The 20,553-nt window shown below is 44.3% G+C and overlaps 1 protein-coding gene across 1 annotated transcript in view; it reads left to right on the top strand.

Annotated features, from left to right (window-relative positions):
- LAPTM4B (lysosomal protein transmembrane 4 beta) overlaps positions 1–19,758 on the top strand; it is a 61,065-nt gene extending 41,307 nt beyond the window's left edge. The window contains exon 7 of the mRNA XM_061123701.1: positions 19,171–19,758. Within this exon, the coding sequence (XP_060979684.1) occupies positions 19,171–19,248 (78 nt within the window). The 3' untranslated portion in view covers positions 19,249–19,758. The remainder of the gene's footprint in view (positions 1–19,170) is intronic.
- The last annotated feature ends 795 nt before the right edge of the window (positions 19,759–20,553 follow it).

Raw genomic sequence — 20,553 nt, 5'->3', positions numbered from 1 at the left:
GTTAGCAGGTGTCGACTTGAGTCAGAAATGCATGAGCAGCGGTTTAAGAAGAGGCTTCACTGTGATTAGATGCACTAGCCCAGTGTGCCCTTTGGGACACCTGCAAAGTCGTGTGCACTGATCACGGAAAACATGTTCTGCCTACTAAACCTTTGACCTTTAGAGAATTCCTTTTGGGTCAGTACGTCTCTAAAAAAACAACTTCACAGTTACTGTAACTGTTTTTTTAACTTTTTATTTTTTATTGGAGTGTAACTTGTGATAGTTTCAGATGGATAGCAAAGAGACTCAGCGGTGCACATACACACATCCATTTTTCCCCAAACACGCTTCCCATCCAGTCTGCCACATAACACAGCTACTTAAAGAATGTTTTCCTTCTCTCTCGCAGTTTCTTGGGTATTAGTTACCTATCAATATCTTTCTAGTTTTCATTTAAAAACACATCTCAGAATACATTTATTCTCCTGCTGAACTAGTAAAAAAGTTTGAAATTTGGGGATTTGAGGAACCAGAAAAGTTGCTAAACAAGCAAGATATTATCAGAGCCTCATCCTAAATATTATGGATGTATGGGACTTATAATACCTCCATTTTTGAAAAGTATTTCAGAGAAAATAATGCCCATATTGCACGTGTTTGTTTGGATATACCTTTGGTGGTTTTTCATAGGTTTTTGAAGGGTTTTGTGTGTGAATGATCTTCCCGACCCAGGGATTGAACCTTTGAGCCACCAGGGAAGCCTATGTATATATATACATACATACATACATATAGGTTTTGCATATTTTTCATAGAAGCAAAGCGGAAGGGCTACATAAATAGATATGTGTTGTATAGATATACCTCAGATCAAAGGATATTCTGAAATTTGTAAAAATTGGGGTGCCTAGAGAATTTAAGAATCATGAGTGAGTCCCTAAAATGCATCCAACCAGTTTTGTAGAGGACGCTTTTATTTTCTGTTCTTTGAGATTCAGAATTAGGTATGAATTAACAGGTATGTTTTATTTAGGCTTACGTGCTCTTTAAAATAGTTGTACTTAAAAAAAAATTGTTGAGACATCCCAGCTCTTCTAATAGAAGGCCTTTCTTCAGAAAGATTTCCAGTTTGGCAGTAGTTAATAGTAGCTAGGATTTGGGACCATGGACTGGGGCCAGCTGTGATTGTTTCCTGGTATGTTGACAGAAGGTCCTAGGGAATTGCTCGATGGTGGTTATTAGTCATTATCTTAGGCATTCTTTATCAACTTGCCATTTTTAAGATAAGGAAACTGATGATGTGTTTTTACTTTTCTCAACGTTCCCAGTGAACCTCCCCCCAACTCCCCCCCTTTTTTTAAATGAATGGTATTCCTGGGAAAGGGAGATTTATCATTTCTCATAGCTTGCGTGGATAACGCAAGATAGGGATAGATCACCATCTAAAGTCTCAGTTTTCTGGCAGTGTTTTTAAGGATTTATTTTTTTAAATAATGGTATTGTGAATATTATTCTAAAGAGTCCTTATTATATCTAAAGTAATAATTCCTTAATATCATAAAATGTCCAATATGTATTTAGATTTTCAGTTGCTTCATGTTAATTTTCCTGGCAGTTTATTTGCAACAGGATCTGTGGGTCAATATATATTTTAAGACTTTATACTTTTTTTTTTTTTTTTTAAAGAAACTTTGACCTACAAACTAGACTTAACTGATTGCGTACCTCTAATATAGTTCTCTGTATTTTCAGTAAATTAGTAGTTGGATCTAAGGACTTCCTGTATTTTTATTTCCATATTCCTTTTTTCCTTTTTTGCAAGACTATAGTTGATACATTTGTTCTTTCATCAGGAGGCAGATAACATTTAGTTGATTCTATCTGAGATGTCAGTAGCCATTGATATTGATTCATTAGGAACTGAAATATGATGACATTCTATTAGTTTTCATTTATTAATCATCTGGAATATTCCTATGAAGAAAACTTTCCCTGACTTTCTCTTTAATTACCCAGTGGTACATGGGACAGTGATAAATTTATATGGTTTTATTCTCTTTATCAGTTTTCAAACAGGTTGTTCCATCATTTTCTAGTAATTTTTTTTTCTTTTTTAAGTAATAATGATCTAATGAAAACAGGCCTCTTATATTAGAGCTGGGGATGTTCTGTGAAGGACAGCTATTTTGATTAATTTTACCAGTAAGCCTAAATAGTAAAATTTACCTACTATTCCATATTTCAGACTTTCTAAATGGAAAAGCAAAATTGTTTTCTAAATAGCTAGTACATTACCATCCTTATTAATGCTCAAATTGTGCCATCTTTCCCGATTAGAGCCTCTTCAAGTTGATGCGTTTCTATAATTCAGGTGGTCTGATTGCTTCCTTGCTGTCTCTTGATATTGTTCTAGGCTTGCCTTGTCCATATCCTGTCCCAGACCTGGAATCTGGCTATTTCTGTAAGGAAACCTGCTTCCTTTCAGTTAAGATCATAATCTGCATTTTTAGGATTGGAGAATAGATTTTTAAAGAGGGCTCTACATATTTAAAGATTGTTTTAACTAGTACTAAAGGAATTCTAGTTTGCATTTAAGGAAGCAGCAGCAAATATACTGGAGCCTCCCTCTGGACCCTAAATAGGGATTTGAATGATGTAGTTCTGCTCTTCCCCCTGGTCTCCTAGCTTTATTAAGATCCTCATAGTGTGTAATAATGTATGTTTCCCCTTTGCCCATGTCTTTATTGGGAATCCATATGGACATAATAACACATTGTGTCTTTCATTTCCTATCAAGTGTTAAGCCAGATGGCTTTTCTCCCAGGCTGAAGAGTCTCGATGACCTCTGTGGAAAGATAATTGTGGCTCTGGTTGGTAGAAAATAAATATGCTTCTGTTTCCTTCTCTAAAACAGTACACATATTATTCGCCAAATACCTACTTCTCCAGATACTACTCAGGGAGAATAGAGTTATTAGATTATGGAGATTATTATAATATGGAGATTATTCTCAGGGTTAATCACTCTAGTTTCTTAACTAAACCAAAGCAAAAATCTTCGAGAGGAACACCTGAAGATAGAGAGGTCACAAGCACTATTAGTTCATAATGCCTCTTGGGGTCTTGGTTTTTTTTTTTTTTCCCCCCATGATGCTCTTCCAGTGTATATGTGCTTGGTCATGTCTGACTCTTTGTGACCCCATGGCCTATATATCTCAGCAGGCTCCTCTGTCCATGGAATTTTCCAGGCAAGAATACTAGCGCGGGTTGCCGTTTCCTACTCCGTGATACTCCTAGGCCAAAAGAAATACCTCGCTGTTGATTTCATTAAGTAGTCAGGTCCAGACTACTTTTGAGTATTAGTTAGGGTAGGACCTAACAGCCTTTGTAGTGTTTTACCTGAATATTTAAAATATCCCTTTGAGTCACTTGCCATACAGGATTAGGCACCCTAAGGAGATGCAGTCTTCTCTTTAGAATGGTGTAGAAGTCACGTTCTGGATACATACTACATAATACCACATTCACTCTCCTGCCTTCATCAAAATCAAGCCTTAAGAGGAAGAGCATATTAAAATACTAAACCTGTGGATTATAGAAATAGATTTCTTTCACATTAAAGTTTATGCAAATTGAGTTGTTAAAACCTTTTAATCGGCTAATACCAGTGAAAACTTGAGTCACTCCAGCATTCTTGCCTGGGAAAATCCCATGGACAGAGGAGCCTGGTGGGCTATAGTCCATGCGGTCCCAAAGAGTCAGACATGACTGAGCACAGACACACAGCCAGGCCGGCTCTGAAGATCTCTTCCAGTCCTGGGCATTTGAGATTCATGTCCATTGAACATAACCTCACACAAGAGCCCCTTGACCACTGTCATCTGCCTGTGTGAACCAGAGGGTCTTGGGAGGGAGTGGGGGGAAGAACGTTCTTCAATAACAGGACTTCTAGAGGGTTAGAAACTTCAGCCTGTGAGTTACTGGCTCTGAAGCTTGTGACCTGCTGAGTACTAAAATATAAGAGAGACATCTTATTTGTAGTATCTCCGTTTTAGGTATCTTCTTTTCCCTTGTAATTAAGTAGTTTGTGTGATCTAAGCTTTTTATTTTTAATTTTAAAATTGTGAGAGGTTGAGATAGACTTGGCAACGTCTCAGAGAAGCAGAGAGAACATTCAGGAGACCATTTCCATGGTCAGGATCAGGGCGGTGGTGAAGATGAGGCAGTTGTGACACAGGGCGGTAGCAAAGGGCATGAAGAGGAGGGGAGATTGGACAGGGCCGTCAGAGGCCGCAGCGATCGCCGATAATGAGGGAACGTGGGACAAGCGTGAATGCCCAGGACGCCGCTTGCTGTGACTAACTAGAAAGGTCAAATGCCTCACCTGAAGGGTAGGAGCTGCCTCTGGGACCGAGAGTTAACGGGCCAGCCCTCGTCTTCTCGGCGGTGTTCATACAAGCGGCATCCAGCTGAGCGCTGGGGAACCCCAGGGAGGACCCCCTTCTCTGCCTCTGTCCTGTCTCCCGCTCTTGTACCGTGTGTGGGTCTCTCCCCGGACACTTAGGTCGCGGCTGCCGTCTGCCAGGCTCTGGGCCGAGTGCTTTACGTCTATGAACTTGGTCTCATAAGAGTCCTTGAAGTTGACCCCTGGGTACCAAAGAGGAAACTGAGGCACCAAGTGGGTAACTTCCCGAGAGGACACGGCGGTGAGAGCCTGGGGCGCCGGGGGCGGTGCTCACCCCCGCCTCAGCCCTGCTGCAGCCCGTTCTCCGCCCCGCGGTCCCCCTGGACCGTCTCCGTGCCGGCTGCGGCCACGGCCCGTGTTCTTCCCTAACGGGGTGGGGGGTGGGCGGGCAGAGAGGAGAGAAGCAGGAAAGCGATTCATTTAGATGATTCTTCTCAAGGAAAAGTCACAAACTTTCAGAGCAGGGGGACTTTTTTGTGTCGCTTATTTTTGCTCCCAGGGGAAGGAATGGGAGGGAGGAGGGTGGCTTAAAGAAAGAGGTGGAAGGAAAGTTAAAAATAAACTAGGTAACACCAAGGCAGCTGCCTTGTTTGTTTAGATACATGTATATGTATATGTGTATACATATATTTTCCTTATATATATTCTAGGAATATATATATTCTTTTTCAGATTTTTCCCCCATTTAGGTTATTAGGTGATACTGAGCTGAGTTCCCAGTGCGAACAGGAGGTTCTTGTAGTTCCCTTGTGCTGAATAGCCCCGCCTTCTGTCACTCGGCTTCATATGTGCACGTGGCTTCAGATAGATTTCTCTGTTGGTTCTTATAGAAAAACATCATGGACTGAATTCCCACTGAGATTTTCCCTGGAAAGCATTTTCCCTGCTTTAATGTATTCCATGCTTCAATCAGACAGTGCTTGACATTATTTCAGTTCATATTTCTTTCCTTCCTTCAGTAAAATACAGCATTTAAAAAAAAATCCTAATCTGTTGAAAGTTATCTCTGACCCATATAACTTTACAGTTACTTCATCCAGAGAATATCTGGAGCAGTCAAATCGACACATTGATATTTTGACACCTAAAGCTTCTGAAAGAAGAGTTCAAATAATTCAGTTTCCATTGTGATCCTGGATAAAAAATATTAATCAGTTGCTGAGTTGTAACCTTCTTATAATAGCGAGTGAAGAAAAGTATAGAGTAGCTTTGCAGTGAACCAAGAATGAAATCACCCTCTCCTTTGTGTTTTACTTTAATACACACTCAGAACTTGATTGCTTATTTTATCCCATATGTCCACAATAGGGTTCATGTTGACTTTATTCTAGGGACAAAGACATTGAATTTTATCTTTTAACATCCTGAGAAATTTTCTGGGAATATATGTTAAGGAAGTCAAAGTAAATATATATATGTTTAAGATGTCCTGTAGCATTGTTTTCATAAATTATTTAATCTCCTTTTTGGCTGTGCGGGGTCTTCATTGGTGTGAGGACTTTTCTCTAGTTGCGGCTAGCAGGGGCTCACTCTCGTTGCGGTGCGTGGGTTTCTCACTGTGGCGGTTCTCTTGTTACAGAGCACAGGCTCTAGGGCTGCCGTGGTTGCAGCACGTGGCTCGGTAGTTGTGCCGTTTGCCTTGAGGCATGTGGGATCTTCCCAGATCAAGGATCGAACCTGTGTCTCCTGCATTGGCAGGTGGATTCTTTACTACTGAGCCACCAGGAACCCCTGGCATTGGTTTTTAATAGCAAAAGTATCTAATCTCATTGTCTACTAATTGGGAACTGGTTTGATTTTATAAAGGCATGTCCATTTGATAAGATGTCCTTATGCCCATAAAAATCATGAGCAGTGCAAATAGCAGAAGAAAGGCTTTTGATGGTTTTTTGAAAGCAGAATATAGAAGTTTGTGCTCCAGCTATGAAAAAGCAAAGTTTGTAGACAACAGATTAGATTCCAGTAGAAATTAAGCAGTTGATTTCTTGAGTGGTAGAAAGCACAGTGGAAGACATTTCTCCCTTCCTGTTGATTCCAGGGATGGATGGAAGAAGTGTGTGGTGAAGGAGACCAAGTAAAAGGGGGATCTGAATTTTAAGCAGTCCTTCCAGTCCAGGGGGGCCTGGTAGCTGCTGAGCAAGGCAGCAGAGCCCAGCCTGGCGGGCAGCCCCTGGAAGACAGGGTCGAGTCCCGTCCTGCGGAGGTGGGCGCAGTAGGTGGCATGGCACCTTCAGGCCTGGGCGCCAGGGAGCGGCTGGAACCTGTGGTCAGGTTTCTGCGGTGACAGCTCACAGAGTGTTCCCTCGCCCGCCTCAACCGTCAGGTGTTTTCATTTTAGATAAAAAATACAGTTCTTTAGATATTTATTTTGATCAAGGTATATGTATATATATTTAGATGTCATTATTTGAGATACATTTATTCGAACATGAGATCCTTAATTACATTTTAACTTTCTCTTTGGGCTACTATATCATTTTGGTGTTTTCCTGCCCAAATATCTCACCAGGGAGGACTTTTGACCCAATTCAAAAGATTTGAGGTATGAATTCTATATAAGTATAATCTGAAAGAATTTGAGTAGCTTCTCTGCTGAGAATTAAGGGAAATAGTAATTTTCTCCTGTAATATCAATTTATAGTGGATTTTTGTGAATTGACAAAATTGGCGTGGCTTGTGGGATCTTAGTTCCCCAACTAGGAATTGAACCTAGGCCCACCAGGAAACTCCTGGTATAGTCAGGAGTTTCTCCTTCTGTAGTCAGGGGTGGCAGCATGGGTGGTCCTCACTAGACTCCAAATTTGTTTATGTTCTTCCTGACTCGATGAATTCATTGAGTACAAGATGTCATTGGCTATATATTGCATCATTATTTTGGATGCCTCTTATTGTAAAGTGCTGTGAGTTACAAGCCACAGGCTAAATTCAGGTGCTAAAATGTATAAAAATGTGTACCTTAGAATCAAAAATATATGGTTATGTGTATGTCTTAAATATACGTGTGTGTGTGTGTATTACAGGTGGGAGTGTTTAGAAAGTTTGGAAACAGCTATTTTAGATGTCTTGGATAAAGTCAGACTTTGTTTTGTAATGATCCTGTCTGAAATGCCCAAATGGCTATTTTAGTTAATCATGGAGAGTCACGATTCACCTATCCCTCCTTTCGTTTTTGGCTTGAATAAAAGGGCAAATGTGGTGATAATGTAAATGATGCCTGTTTTTTTTTTTTTTTTTTAAACTTTTTATTTTGTATTGGGGCATAGCCGATTAACAATAATGTCATGGTAGTGTTACCTGAACAGTGGAGGGTCTCAGCCACACATAATAGACACGTGTCCATTCTCTCCTAAACTCCCCCCATCCAAGGTGCCACATAAATGACTGCCTGTTTTAAACCAGGAACATTGTAGACCATTATGGGTGTAATAAATGGTGAAGACATAAATAAATATTTTGACTACTTGGGATTAACTTAAATGGACCTTTGTTAGATTCTAGTGCCTCTAAATGATGCGAATGATTTGGGGCTGTGTACTTTCACATCTCACATTATCACATCTTCTAAGGTCAGAATTTTTTCTATAAAAATTTTTTTGTCTATTAAAAAAACTTTTCTGTAAAAGCCAGACAATAAACGTTTTTGGCTTTGCGGGCCGTGTGGTCTCCTGTCATGACTATTCAGCCCTGCTGTGGTAGTGTGAAGGTAGGTGTAGACAATACATACACAAGCACGTGTAGCTGTGTTCCAATAAAACTCTTGTTTATGGGCTCAAAAAAATTGAGTTTTCTACAATTTTAACGTATCACGAAATGTTTTTCTTTAAAAAAAAAAAAAAAAAACCATTCTGAGCTCTCAGACCATGCAAAAAACAGATGGCAGGCCAGATTTGGCCCACATTGTTCACAGACCCATGCCTCCTTGGCAGTTGGAGCTCAGTTTTCTAGGTCTTTGCAGGACAGCTATTTGAACCATCCTGGGGAATTTAAGGCCTGGATAGAGGTTTCCTCTCCTGCAAGTGGGGTGGCAAAGAGCGGCACCTAATCTTTTGGTTCTCTTTTAAGGATCTCTATCCTAAGAAAGTTTTAATTCTCACATATTTATTATTTTGCCAACAGGTCTAAGTCAAGCTTATATTTAACAAACTATAGTCAAAAGCGAATAATTTACTTCAGTGCTTGGTACACAGTATGACCAACATTTGTCGATGAGTGAACAATATTTAATAAACCGTTTGGCTTGCTCTCTTTTTTTTTATCTCAGTTGAAGGAAGTAGCTTAGATTATGTGACCGACATCAGGCCCTTGCCCACATCCCCAGCTGTCCAGTGGTCATCTCCAGAGAGAGGTCACGTGGCAGTGCTCACTCCGTTTCTTCCATTCTGCTGCTTTTCTCTAGTGAGTGGTAGCAGTGTCCACTTAATCACCCAAGCCTGTAACTAAGGTGCGTGCTCAGTCGTGTCCAGCTCTGTGTGTGTGTGTGTGTCCGTCCAACTTTTTGCAACCCCTTGAACTATAACTCCCCAGGCTCCTCTGTCCATGGAATTCTTCCAGGCAAGAACACCGGAGTGGGTTCTCACTTCCTGGGCTTCCCAGGTGGTGCTAGTGGTAAAGAAGCTACCTGCCAACGCAGGAGACACAAGAGACGAAGGTTCGGTTCCTGGGTCGGGAAGATCCCCTGGAGAAGGGAAATGGCAACACTCCAGTATTCTTGCCTGGGAAATCCCGTGGACAGAGGAGCCTGGCGGGCTACAGTCCTTGGGGTTGCAAAGAGTCAGACATGACTTGACCACACACACACACACCATTTGCTACTCCGGAGGATCTTCCCAACCCAGGGATCAAACCCGTGTTTCCTGTGTCTCCTGCATTGGCAGGTGGATGCATTACCACTGCGCTACTGGGAGCCCTCTGTAACTAAAGAGTCATCTTTAAATTTGTTAGGGTTAGGGTTTCAGCCTCTAGTCCTGAAGTCTACTTTCTCTTAAGTTTTTTTTTTTTTTTTTTCTCTCTCCATTGCTGTCAAATTGATGTGAAATGTAAATCTGGTTTTGTCATCCCCAGATTTAAGTCTTCAGGGTTTCTGTTGTTTATTACTGTAGCGTTTCCCAACTGTGATGTCATTTCCCACTTTGCTATGTAACAGTCATTTGTAACTAGTGGGGTTATATTTTAAATCTGAGTTTGCTAGTGGTTTGCTTTTTTTTTTTTGTCCTTTGAATAAATAAGAACAGATTTAGCATTATCTCTACAACAACATCAATCTCCGCTCTACAGTCTTACATTGTAATATTTTCTTGAAGCCAGAGGAGGGAGTGGAGTCATAACTTCATCCTGCCAAGTTCATCTTACTTATGAATCAGCTATGAGGGGCTGTTAACTGATGTGTTACCAACAGCTGTAGGTCTCATGAGCTGTGGTGCTCTCACGAACACCATGCCCCTTGCCTCCTTCCCCCCAAAGGAGGCAAAGAAACAGAAGGATAAGGAAGTTTCCATTTACAGTGGTGTCTTCCTTATTTGTCCACACTTTGGTGAGAGCAAAGGGCAGTTGGTTTTGTACAAGCTCACGCATGTATGCCCATGGGCGCCTCTCACACGTGGCATCACCAAAGCTCCCATCGCCTCCTGGTGAGGAGGACTGTGAGTTTATCAAGAAGGTGGTTCCACTTCCCGGCCTTGCTGACAAATCCGGCTGGGGTCTTGCCTGTTGTTCCAAGGCTCAGCCATTGTAATCTCAAGCACCCAGGTCTTCAGCTAAAGCACACCATCTACACCTTTGCTGGCATTTCTCAGTCTTTCGGGGACAGTTCACATACGTACTCCCTAGCTCCTCGGTGGGCGTTCTCCAGCCTTCAGTCCTCATCTGCCTCCCAGCAGCGGGCACAGCACCTGCCCTCTGGCGGCTGCTCCGCTGTCCTGGCGTGAGGAGCGAACGAATGGACGTGGTGTTCCAGCCGCAGGCACTTCTGATTTTAGAACCGTGACTAAATGAGAGGTGCCCACCCCTCTGCAGACGTGGCAGCCTGTAGGGAGAACTGTGTCCATCTTGTCTTCTTTCTCATCATCCAGTTCCTTTTGTTAAGTTTGCTAAAGGAGGGAGGGGTGAGGCTAGGGGTGGTGGGCTGGAAGATCAGCTGTGGGGGAGGTGATGCCACGTCCACTCCTAGCTTTTGAGGTCAAAGGAATCAATCCTCCTTTTCCAGAGGAGTTACTCATGGTTCCTCTGCCGGGCAGTAGGATATATCCTTCATAGTCAAGAATGGAGATGCTGTCAGGATTCTTGAGAGAGAGCACAAGTCAGAGTTAGGTCGAGTCAGAGTTAGGTGGAATTGGTGGTTGGTTCAGTGACCTTGCCCTGAGGCTTTTATCCAGCCATCTGCCTGCTTCAGAGCAGCTCACGTGTTACCCTGCCGCACTTCTGCAGCCCCCAGAGCTGAGGCGGGGAGAGGAGCTCCTTTTGTGACCCACGTGAAGCAGCTTGTGAGGAGAATGTTTATTGGTGTCCCTTTCTTAAGGAAGGGGTGTGATTGAACCTAGTTAGACAGAATAACACTGTGTTGACTATCCTGCAGTTTTTGGCAAATGCTTGCATTTACTGAGCACCCCAGTGCTCAGCCTGTGTGTGAGGTGTGTTGCCTTCCTGACGTCCTTACAACCGTCTTTTGAGGAGTGTCAGTTGTGGTTTCCACTTTATAAGCATGGAAGCCAAAGTTCAGGTAGATTTTACTAACTTTCTCGGGACCCCAGGGTTTATACCTCACAGAGCTGGAATTTAAACCCAGGTCTAATTTCAGAGTTTGAGTTTCACCCAACCACCACCACCACCACCAGTTGCCTCTAGAATCTGACCACAGCCATGTAGCTGAAATGCAATGAAAGAACTCATATCTGGACACACCTCTGTCTAACAACCTGTGCTGATAAAGGGCATGGAAATGTAAGACTCCTTTTAGAAACTTTTTGGAGGGGAGAACAGTAAACATACAAGACAGTTAACACTACAAGAGAGGATATAATTTAGTTGATAAGCTGCTTATGTGAGTGTTTCAGAAGAGTGGTCTTGTCTTTGAGTTCAGAGTGCTGTACTATAGTTACTGCCATTTCTAGTGTTACTCTTATGACTTCATATTATCTATAAAGAACATGGAAATAACTAACTGATGTTTTACTTTTAAAAACTAATTCATTTGTCTGATCCTAGGTGGCACTAGTGGTAAAGAATCCACTTATTGGTGCAGGAGACATAAGATACGAGTGTTCGATCCCTGGGTCAAGAAGATCCCCTGGAGCAGGAAATGTCAACCCACTCCAGTCTTTTTGCCAGGAGAATCTCATGGGCAGAGGAGCCTGGCGGGCTACAGTCCATGGGATCGCAAAGAGTCAGACATGACTGAACACAGTTGCATAGCATAATTCAGAGGAGAAGAGTAATTGCGGCTAGAATATTTCAGATCTCTGGAAGTGATTTTAACCTGAACCTGGGGTTATTTGGGCTTTCTGTGGAATGACAAGAAGGAAAACACATGTGAGAGAAATCATAGGGAAAAGGAGTCTGATTGGTATTGAACTTGCCATGCTGGGAGTCATAAAAATAAATTAGACAGGACAGAGCCAGAACGTGGGCTGCTAGTGGCCTGGGCCTGAGTGGCGTGAAGAGGGTGTATTAAATGAGGAAGTCCTTTGTTTCCCAGGGCTCACGTCTGTTTCCTGGGGGCCCCTCATGACATCCTAGTTCTCTAGTTTCTGTTGGTGTTCGGGGCACCCTAGATGAGCTTGGGTCTCACAAGACTGGAGGAGAATCTCACACAGGCCAGGGGCCCTGCTGACCAGTGCTCTGTGGAAACACATTTCACTGGGCAGGGAACCCCAACTGCACTGTGCTCCCTGGCTGTTTTGTTAGTGTCTTCTCTGCATGTGTCCCATGCCCACCACCCTTCCTGGCTTGGACGGATCATCTCTGGCAAGTTGGGGTCCTTTTCTGGGTCCCTGCAGAAACTCAGAGCGAATGTGTAACTTACACCCACTGGCCAGGAAACGAGAGGGATGTGGTGGCCCTGAGCCCGCCCCCTGACCTCAGGTTTGCAAGGACTTTTTTCCTTGATTGACTTCTTTCCTTCAAGACTGCTATGCTTATCCTTTTATTTTTAAAATATTTTTAACACAGTATAACATGTGCATAGCTAAAAATCAAGGTAGTGCAAGGTTTATTTCTCAATGGTCTGCTGCCATTTTCCTGTCCATTCCCCACTTTTCCAGTCCAGAAGTAAACACTGGCAACTTCTGGTATTTACCTCCATATTTCATCTACATTACCGATTTTTCAAGGATCAATTTGAGATTCCTTTTGACTTCTTGAACAGGATTTAAGTTTTATTCTCCCTATATTCTCCACTGCCTTCATCTGCCTAATACAGTCACATCAAGATTTTTGTTGTTACATCTCCAGTTAGTGTTTTCCTTGATTTTAAGAAAATATTGCTCAGTGCAGAGCTCTGTCATGTACATCCCTGTTCTTGTACAGTTTTTTTTTTCCCCAAGCAAAAATTGCTTTGTTTTTTCAGCTGCCGAGTTTTTAACCTTTTACCTTGCCATGATCTATCAGATCTGTCCACTACATAGTAATATTTCCCAAATGTCTGACTCTGTGAGATAATCGATCAGTTCTTTTTTTTTTTTTTAAACTAAGGCTTCTCCTGCTCCAAGGTGGATGAGGTGCCACAGGCCCTCATCCTGAGCCTTGATTTCTTCTTAACCTATTTCACCCTTATTAGGATGTAGAACCAGCAGACCAACTGCCAGTGCAGTTTGCCTTATGCCTTGCACCCACCTCCGCTACAGTCTGGGACCCCAGGATCTTGGATGGCTCTTTGAGAATCTGATGAGAGCACTCTGCCCAGGATAATAAATGCACACATATAAAATTTGGCACATAGTTTTGTGAATGTCAAGAGATAATTTATATAACATTACCTACACTGTAATCCTATCAACCATAGAGTTCCGAATAAGCCTTCAGAACCTTAACTCTGATATTACAGTGAAACTACATTTACTGTTTCCCCCATACGTAATTCTTTACTCTTAAGCATTTTATCATTTCTTAGTGTTTGATGGAGTGAGTGAGTTTTCCAAATTTTAATGACTTGCAGACGTACGGCCAGTTGGAACCACTTTTATTCCAGGGTGTTCCATTTTGCAACCTTTGATGTTAATCTGTTTCTCCCTCCAACTGTTCTGTATGTTGACGTAGCTGAGGATGAAGATCCCCTTATAATACTCTCCATATTTGCTGAGTTGAATCAAAATGAATGATGAGCTACTCTCCTGGTAGTGCATGTCCCCTAGCATGACCGCTCCCAATGAAAGAAGGTACTGTATATAGATAGATGCTAATCTTCCTACGGAGCAGATGCCCTGCTGGGGTCATTGACAAGAGGGATTTTCCATCTGTGTGAAAGGGAGTTTCACCATCCCTCCCTCACTCTGTAGTTGAGATCCTAATAAGACAAACTCCTGGGGTCTGTGCTTAGACTAGAGCTTGGTTGTATTGAATATTGCTTGAAGTGAAGCGGTGCATGGCTGAGATATATAATGCATTTGTGCATATATGCATATATATAATGCATATTGTGTTTATTGATTTGTTGTTCAGTTGCTCAGTTGTGTCCAACTCTTTGCAACTTCATGGACTGCAGCACACCTGGCTTCCCTGTCCTTCCCTATTTCCCAGAGCTTGCTCAAAATTCATGTCCCAGTTGAGTCAGTGATGCCATCCAACCATCTCATTCTCTGTCATCCCCTTCTCCTCCTGCTCCTTCAATCTTTCCCAGGATCAGGGTCTTTTCCAAATGTGTCAGCTCTTCACATCAGGTAGCCAGAGTATTGGAGCTTCAGCTTCAGCACCAGTCCCTCCAGTGAATATTCAGGGTTGATTTCCTTAGGTTTGATCTCCTTGCAGTTGGACTCTTGAGTCTTCTCCAGCACCACATCAATTCTTTGGCATCAATTCTTTGGTGGTCAGCCTTCTTTATGGTTCAACTCTCACATCCATACATGACTATCGGGAAATCCATAGCTCTGGTTATACTGACCTTTGTCAGCAAAGTGATGTCTCTGCTTTTTAATATGCTGTCTAGGTTTGTCACAGCTTTCCTTCCAAGAAGCAACCGTCTTTTTTTTTTTTTTTTTAATTAATTTATTTTTTCAGTGGGTTTTGTCATACATTGACATGAATCAGCAATAGATTTACACGTATTCCCCATCCCGATCCCCCCTCCCACCTCCCTCTCCACCCGATTCCTCTGGGTCTTCCCAGTGCACCAGGCTCGAGCACTTGTCTCATGCATCCCACCTGGGCTGGTGACCTGTTTCACCATAGATAGTATACATGCTGTTCTTTCGAAACATCCCACCCTCACCTTCTCCCACAGAGTTCAAAAGTCTGTTCTGTACCTCTGTGTCTCTTTTTCTGTTTTGCATATAGGGTTAGAAGCAACCGTCTTTTAATTTCATGGCTGCAGTCACTTTCCATGTGTGAATGATCAAATTTTTAAAAATAAAAAACAGGGCTTAACTAAATGTCAAACAATGTCAAAATAATTCTATTTTAATATAATTCTTCTAACAATGTCAAAATAATTACGTTTCCGTTAAGTTTTGTGTTGTAGGGCATCTTAATTGGCATTTTCTGTCTTAATCGATCCTGCAGTTATGTCCTCAGATTCCCAAGTTGCTTCATTGATTTTACTTGAAAAGGACAATAGCCAGTGTTTTCAGAAAGTTTTAACATACTGTAAGAGAAGCAGTATGGCAATCCTTATTTCACCAAGGCTTCCTTGAAATCATCATTAAAATTAACGTCATATAGCTTAAACAAAGACAACACTATCCCTTCAGAATTTAAAACCAACTCCATTTGGAGAACTGTTCATTGAAAGTAATTCAGGAGTATGAAGTGCTCTGTGAAGAGTATTTTCTGGTCTGTATTTAGTACGTGGGCACGGGGAGGTGAAGACAAGTGTGAGGGTGTCAGTATCTTCACCAGGCATCTTGAGTTTGTATATAGGGTCCAAGGCAACAGAATTTTTGAGAGAGAAAGCCCATGAGGATGTTAATGATACGAAATGAAACTTGAAAATGACTTTGAAAGTAAATAGCAAGGAACAGTGACATACGGCCAAACCTAATGTGAAAATAAGTTTTTGGCAAGCAGAAGACAAACTTGCAGCAGTTTCTCTTCTTCAAGACAGTTTTGTGTTTAATCATCCGTGAACATTTTGGAAACTTTGAGTGTTGCATTTGGCTCGTGGGGGGGGGGGGGAATAAATTGGCTGTGATGACTGATTTCACTTCTTTTTGAGTAGCCACACTGTGTTTTATGGTAATTCCTCCAAGGAAAGTGACAGATAGGAAGCAGCTGATTGCTCAGTGAGATGGTACAGCATAAAGCTGATGCCGAGTCTTACAAAATCAAATGTTTCTATTGCTCACACACATGCTGGAGGCTGAGTCCTCAGGTCAGACATGCAGTTGCAGATTGCTGGGCTGTCGCTTTAGAGTAGAGAATACGCTCTGCTTCAGCTGAGACTGGCAGGCTTCCTAGTGGACATGCTGCTGCCAGAGATCGGAAATGCTCCTCGAGGGGGACACAGGTCCCCTCCGTGCTCTGACCTTGGCCTGTCTCTCCCGCCCCTTCTGCACCACCCTGAGCATCACATCATAGCCGCTGGGTTCCCAGGAAGCCTCTGCTCCCAGCCCACTCCCTGCACCTGTGCCCCCACCTCCCTGCCTGCCGGGCAGCCTTCTTCTCCCGCCGCCTGGTCCTCCCAAGGAGCTTCCCTGCCCTCCAGCCTGCCTCAATGCTGTCCCTGTCTGTTTTTGGACATCTTGTCCACACCCGCGGGGCGTCAGTCTCGCTCATCAGCGTGATGCGCCCATCGCTGCCCTCCCCAGGCAGGCTGAAACACAAAACACAGGTCTTAGTAAAGTTACAAAGTCACAGGCATTTGGCTTCATAGTAATCTTAAGTGGGTCATATAGGGCTACAGAGGAGAGGTATGAAATTTCCATTTTTCACCTAACATGGAAAAGGTGCAAATCCACTTCCATAAATTAAATAAGGTCCTCATTTTGCACCCTTTCATGATGCTGTTAAGGGCAAGCAGAATCTCGCCGGGGCCACTTCAAAGATCAGTTCCTCCAGTTCTCTAGAACGAATGTTCGTCCACAGACAGCGAGGTGTGTTCACGTGTGTGTGTGGGGGGGCATGACCCAGCACCCTCTGTGTCCTCAGTCAGCGTTGGCTTGTTGGATGCAGGGCACACGGGGTCCTTTTGTGGGGGCACACGGGGACGCTTCCTGGCCTCGGACGGGCGCGTGTACTGAGTGCATTCTGGGCGCTCTTCCCTTCCAGCGCCGCCAGCAGCAGCCGAGCCCTGGCCCTGAGTCTTCCTGGGCAACGCCCGGGAGGAAGGACTCACAGCTGCGGCTTCACCACCACTTCCGGAATGGTTCTCAGACCCGTTTGGCATTCTTGTGGGTGCTGAGCCAGTTACCCGCTTCCTGCTGTGTTACCCATGTCCCGCTGGGTGACCCGCTTCCCACGGTGCGGCTCTCAAGTCCATCTCCTCCCCACTCCCATTAGCCCAGGCGGAGCTGGCCTGGTGACGTCACCCCTTCGCCCGCCACCTTGCTCTCCAGCCTCCCCGGTAGGGGGCGCCAGAGGAGGAAGGCGTTTTCCCTCCCAGTTTGTGTGTGCCCCGCAGCGTTCAGATCTTACTGTCCGTGGCCCCCGGGGCACCCCGTCTCCCTGACCGCCCTCCAGCACGCACGTCGTCTCGGGCAGTTTCCAGGGCCAGCGGCACCTCCCCGTCCCCGTGAACAGCGCCTCTGCGGCCGGCTCCCAGCGCCCGGTCGGGTGGTTCGCTCGCTTGGCCTGGTTCTGCGCAGGAAGCCTCTCTACCATCCAGTGGGTTCCCCCACACCGTCTCCAACAGTGATTCCCCAGCCTTGGGGGGAGACCCCTTTCCACGTTTGCTCCTCCCGTGAGTTCCCTCAGCGCTCGTAGCTGTCAGCGTTCTCCTTTTTTGATCCTCAGTGAGTTCTCCACACCTCCTGTTCATACCGTATTTCTTTGTTAAACTTTTTTCTGTTCACACCACGGGGTGGTTTCTGTCTCCTGAGGGGACCCTAACCCTGCAGAGGCCCCCTACCAGTGTCCCAGCTCCACCCCGCCCCCCACCAACCATACGAGACTCCAAGGGCCAGCCTGCAGGACAGTGCACCCAGGTATTCCACCGGCGACGTCCGTGTGCCTACTGGCCAACAGGCCCTGGGTTAAGGAAGACAAGGGCTGCGGCCCCGCACTTGTTGAACCACTAGAAAAGGAGTGTGTGTGTGTGTGTGTGTGTGTGTGTGGTGGTGGTGGGGGAAGTGGGAGTAGTGTAGACAAAAAGAGAATCTTGAGAAGAGAATTTTAGTGTCCTCTAGGAGCCAAAGGAGATAGATACTAGGCGTGGCAATTCATGGAACTGATAGACATTTACCACTTTAAGTCATGTCCATAATAGAATAGAAGAGCTTTCCTTACCAGCTTCGCCCTCAGCTGGTTAAGAATCCGCCTGCAGTGTGGAAGACCTGGGTTTGATCCTTGGGTTGGGAAGATCCGCTGGAGAAAGGAAAGGCTACTCACTCCAGTATTCTGGCCTGGAGAATTCCATGGACTGTAGGTCACAAAGAGTCAGACACTACTGAGCGACTTTCACTTTCATAATAGAAAAAGTATTAATAAGTATTAATAACAAAATGTGGTTTTTTTTGGTTCCACTTCATTTGTGAATATTCTTTCTTTTTCCACAAAGACCTGGAGCTGTTTAGGGTGTCTCAAGGCATCTCATCTCTGAATTCCTAAGGGCAGAAACCATCACATAGTAGGTGTACAATAAATGTTAGCTGACTAAATAGAGGCCAGCCACATGGACTTGATGTTCTCTGTTTTGTAAATACTCTGCAGAGTCAAAGTCAGCCATTGTCTTCTTATGTTGACAGTTCATAAACGGTTATGTGCAGTTATTTTTGTCCTTGAAATGTGAACAGAAAGGTTGTTCATGAGCTTAGGATTTTTGTGCGTTCCTCTCCAGCCATTTATAGATACCATCAGCCTGGTCAGGTGTGTATCACAGCATGTGAGGTGTCTTTTAGACCTCTAATTCTCAGGGATCCCTGTGGTGCAGATATAGAAACGGAGGTTGGCTCACTTACCCGTGGCGATACTGATAGGATGTGGCTGAGTCCCTGCTTGGAGTCCAGGTTGATACCAAAGCTCTTGTGTTTCCCGCTTCACTGCCCAGGTCTCACCACCCGCGGCCCTGTGGTCAGTCAGGTGCCTGCCCTATTTGTGTGAACACATATACACGTCACCCCAGAGCCTTTGTTCCTTTCAGAGCCACTCCCACCTGCTTCCTTGTCCTAGAAACACAGCCCTCTGGCCCCCTCAGGCACTGTGACATCCAGGTACAAGTGGACAAGGATTGGAAAACTCAAGAGAAGGCCAGAAATCTCTCTCCTTTACTTTATGGATTCAAAAATCTCTCCTCCCCCCAAAATCCAGCCACTTGCTGAACAGTTGATACGGGTACACGTCATGGGGAAACTTGAGCTAAGATAAAGCCCAGGGGAGCAGGTGTGCACCCTTAACCTCTGACCCGCATCTTCTCTTCTCCCCAGGTGCTGTTACCCCCGTACGATGACGCCACTGTGAACGGGGCCACAAAGGAGCCGCCGCCCCCGTATGTGTCTGCCTGAGCCTGGAAGTCGGGGCGAACAAGAGCGACAGCCGGACTTTTCATTCATCAGAGCAATAGTTCTTTAATTTTTCCTCTGAGATGAGCTCTCTGAGCTTATTTGTCACAGAAATGCTACAGTTTAAAATTTTAGATGTTAAGTTGAAACTCTGTAGTTTAAAACCTATGCTTTAGCTGGAGCACCATGATAGAGTAACTGTAGAAATTCTCTCGGGGGGGTGGGGGGGTGGGGTGGGCTCCCCTAGTCTTCCCTCGGCATCAGAACTACCTGACAACCCGGATGAATCTTTTGTCCACGGCGTCTGTTGTACGTGCTGAGCCCCAGAGTCGAAGACTTTTCCAATGCTTTTCTCTTCACTCCTTGTTTCTCTTTTGAACATGTATAATCAAGTCAAAGTTAGTGCTTTTCCTCGGCCATTCCAATTTATAGAAGAAACCCTTAGGAGGACAGGAATGTTATTTGTGTAAGGAGTCCCTATAAATACATAAATAAAACAAGAATTTCCTTAGACATTTACTTTATGATTTAAATTCGGTGACAGTTTTTGAGTTTGTTGGTCAAGGAGTTTGATCGTGGGCCAAACTGAGACCCTCTGATAATCCATGGCAAGGCGGATAGTCAGCGGCCGCCCTGGTGGCTGCTCTTGTCCGCACGTGTCTGGGGTCACAGTGTGGCGTGTGGGGGGAGCTGATGGATTTGGTCCTTCGTGGTGTCAAGTCTCTCTCTGCTCCCCTTTTCCCATCCCCGCTCAGAAACCCCTCTTGCTCCGTGTTCTGCCCTCGCCTGCCTCGGGGGGGACACCCACCACCAGCCTTTGTCAGGTGGGATTACTGGTATATATTTACCTGATAATATGAAAGAAGGTTTTCTTCTCTCCCTACAAGGTACAACCTGCTACTGTGAACTTCTGAGTATGCCTTGTGATCTTTCAAAAGTCTTCTGAAAAATGGGAGGCGGGGGCTGGAGGGGGGGTTGCTTTCCTTGTGAAATACCCTTGTCTTGACTACCTGAATTTCCAGAGATTTTTATATATCTACACGTTCAAAAGTCACAGCTCTTCATTTTGTTCATTATTGGATATGCTTGTAAATGAAGGCGTTTGCAATTAAAGTGAGATTTTCCCCACATTCAAGAAGACCGCCTTTGACTCTGGTGACTGCCTGGAAACACTTCTTGCCCACTTGGGACTGTGTTAGACACATATGACTTGGCCCGAGGAGGAGGCTCTGTGGCTTGTCTCACATGTAGGTGTTTTTTTAATATCTTCATGCTGATAAAATCAGAGCATCTTGGGCCAAGAGAAAT

This window comes from Dama dama, chromosome 21 (assembly GCF_033118175.1).
Source record: "Dama dama isolate Ldn47 chromosome 21, ASM3311817v1, whole genome shotgun sequence".
NCBI classification, from domain to species: domain Eukaryota; kingdom Metazoa; phylum Chordata; class Mammalia; order Artiodactyla; family Cervidae; genus Dama; species Dama dama.
The sequence above is the reverse complement of the archived record's forward strand: the minus strand, read 5'-3'. Positions and strand labels throughout refer to the sequence as shown.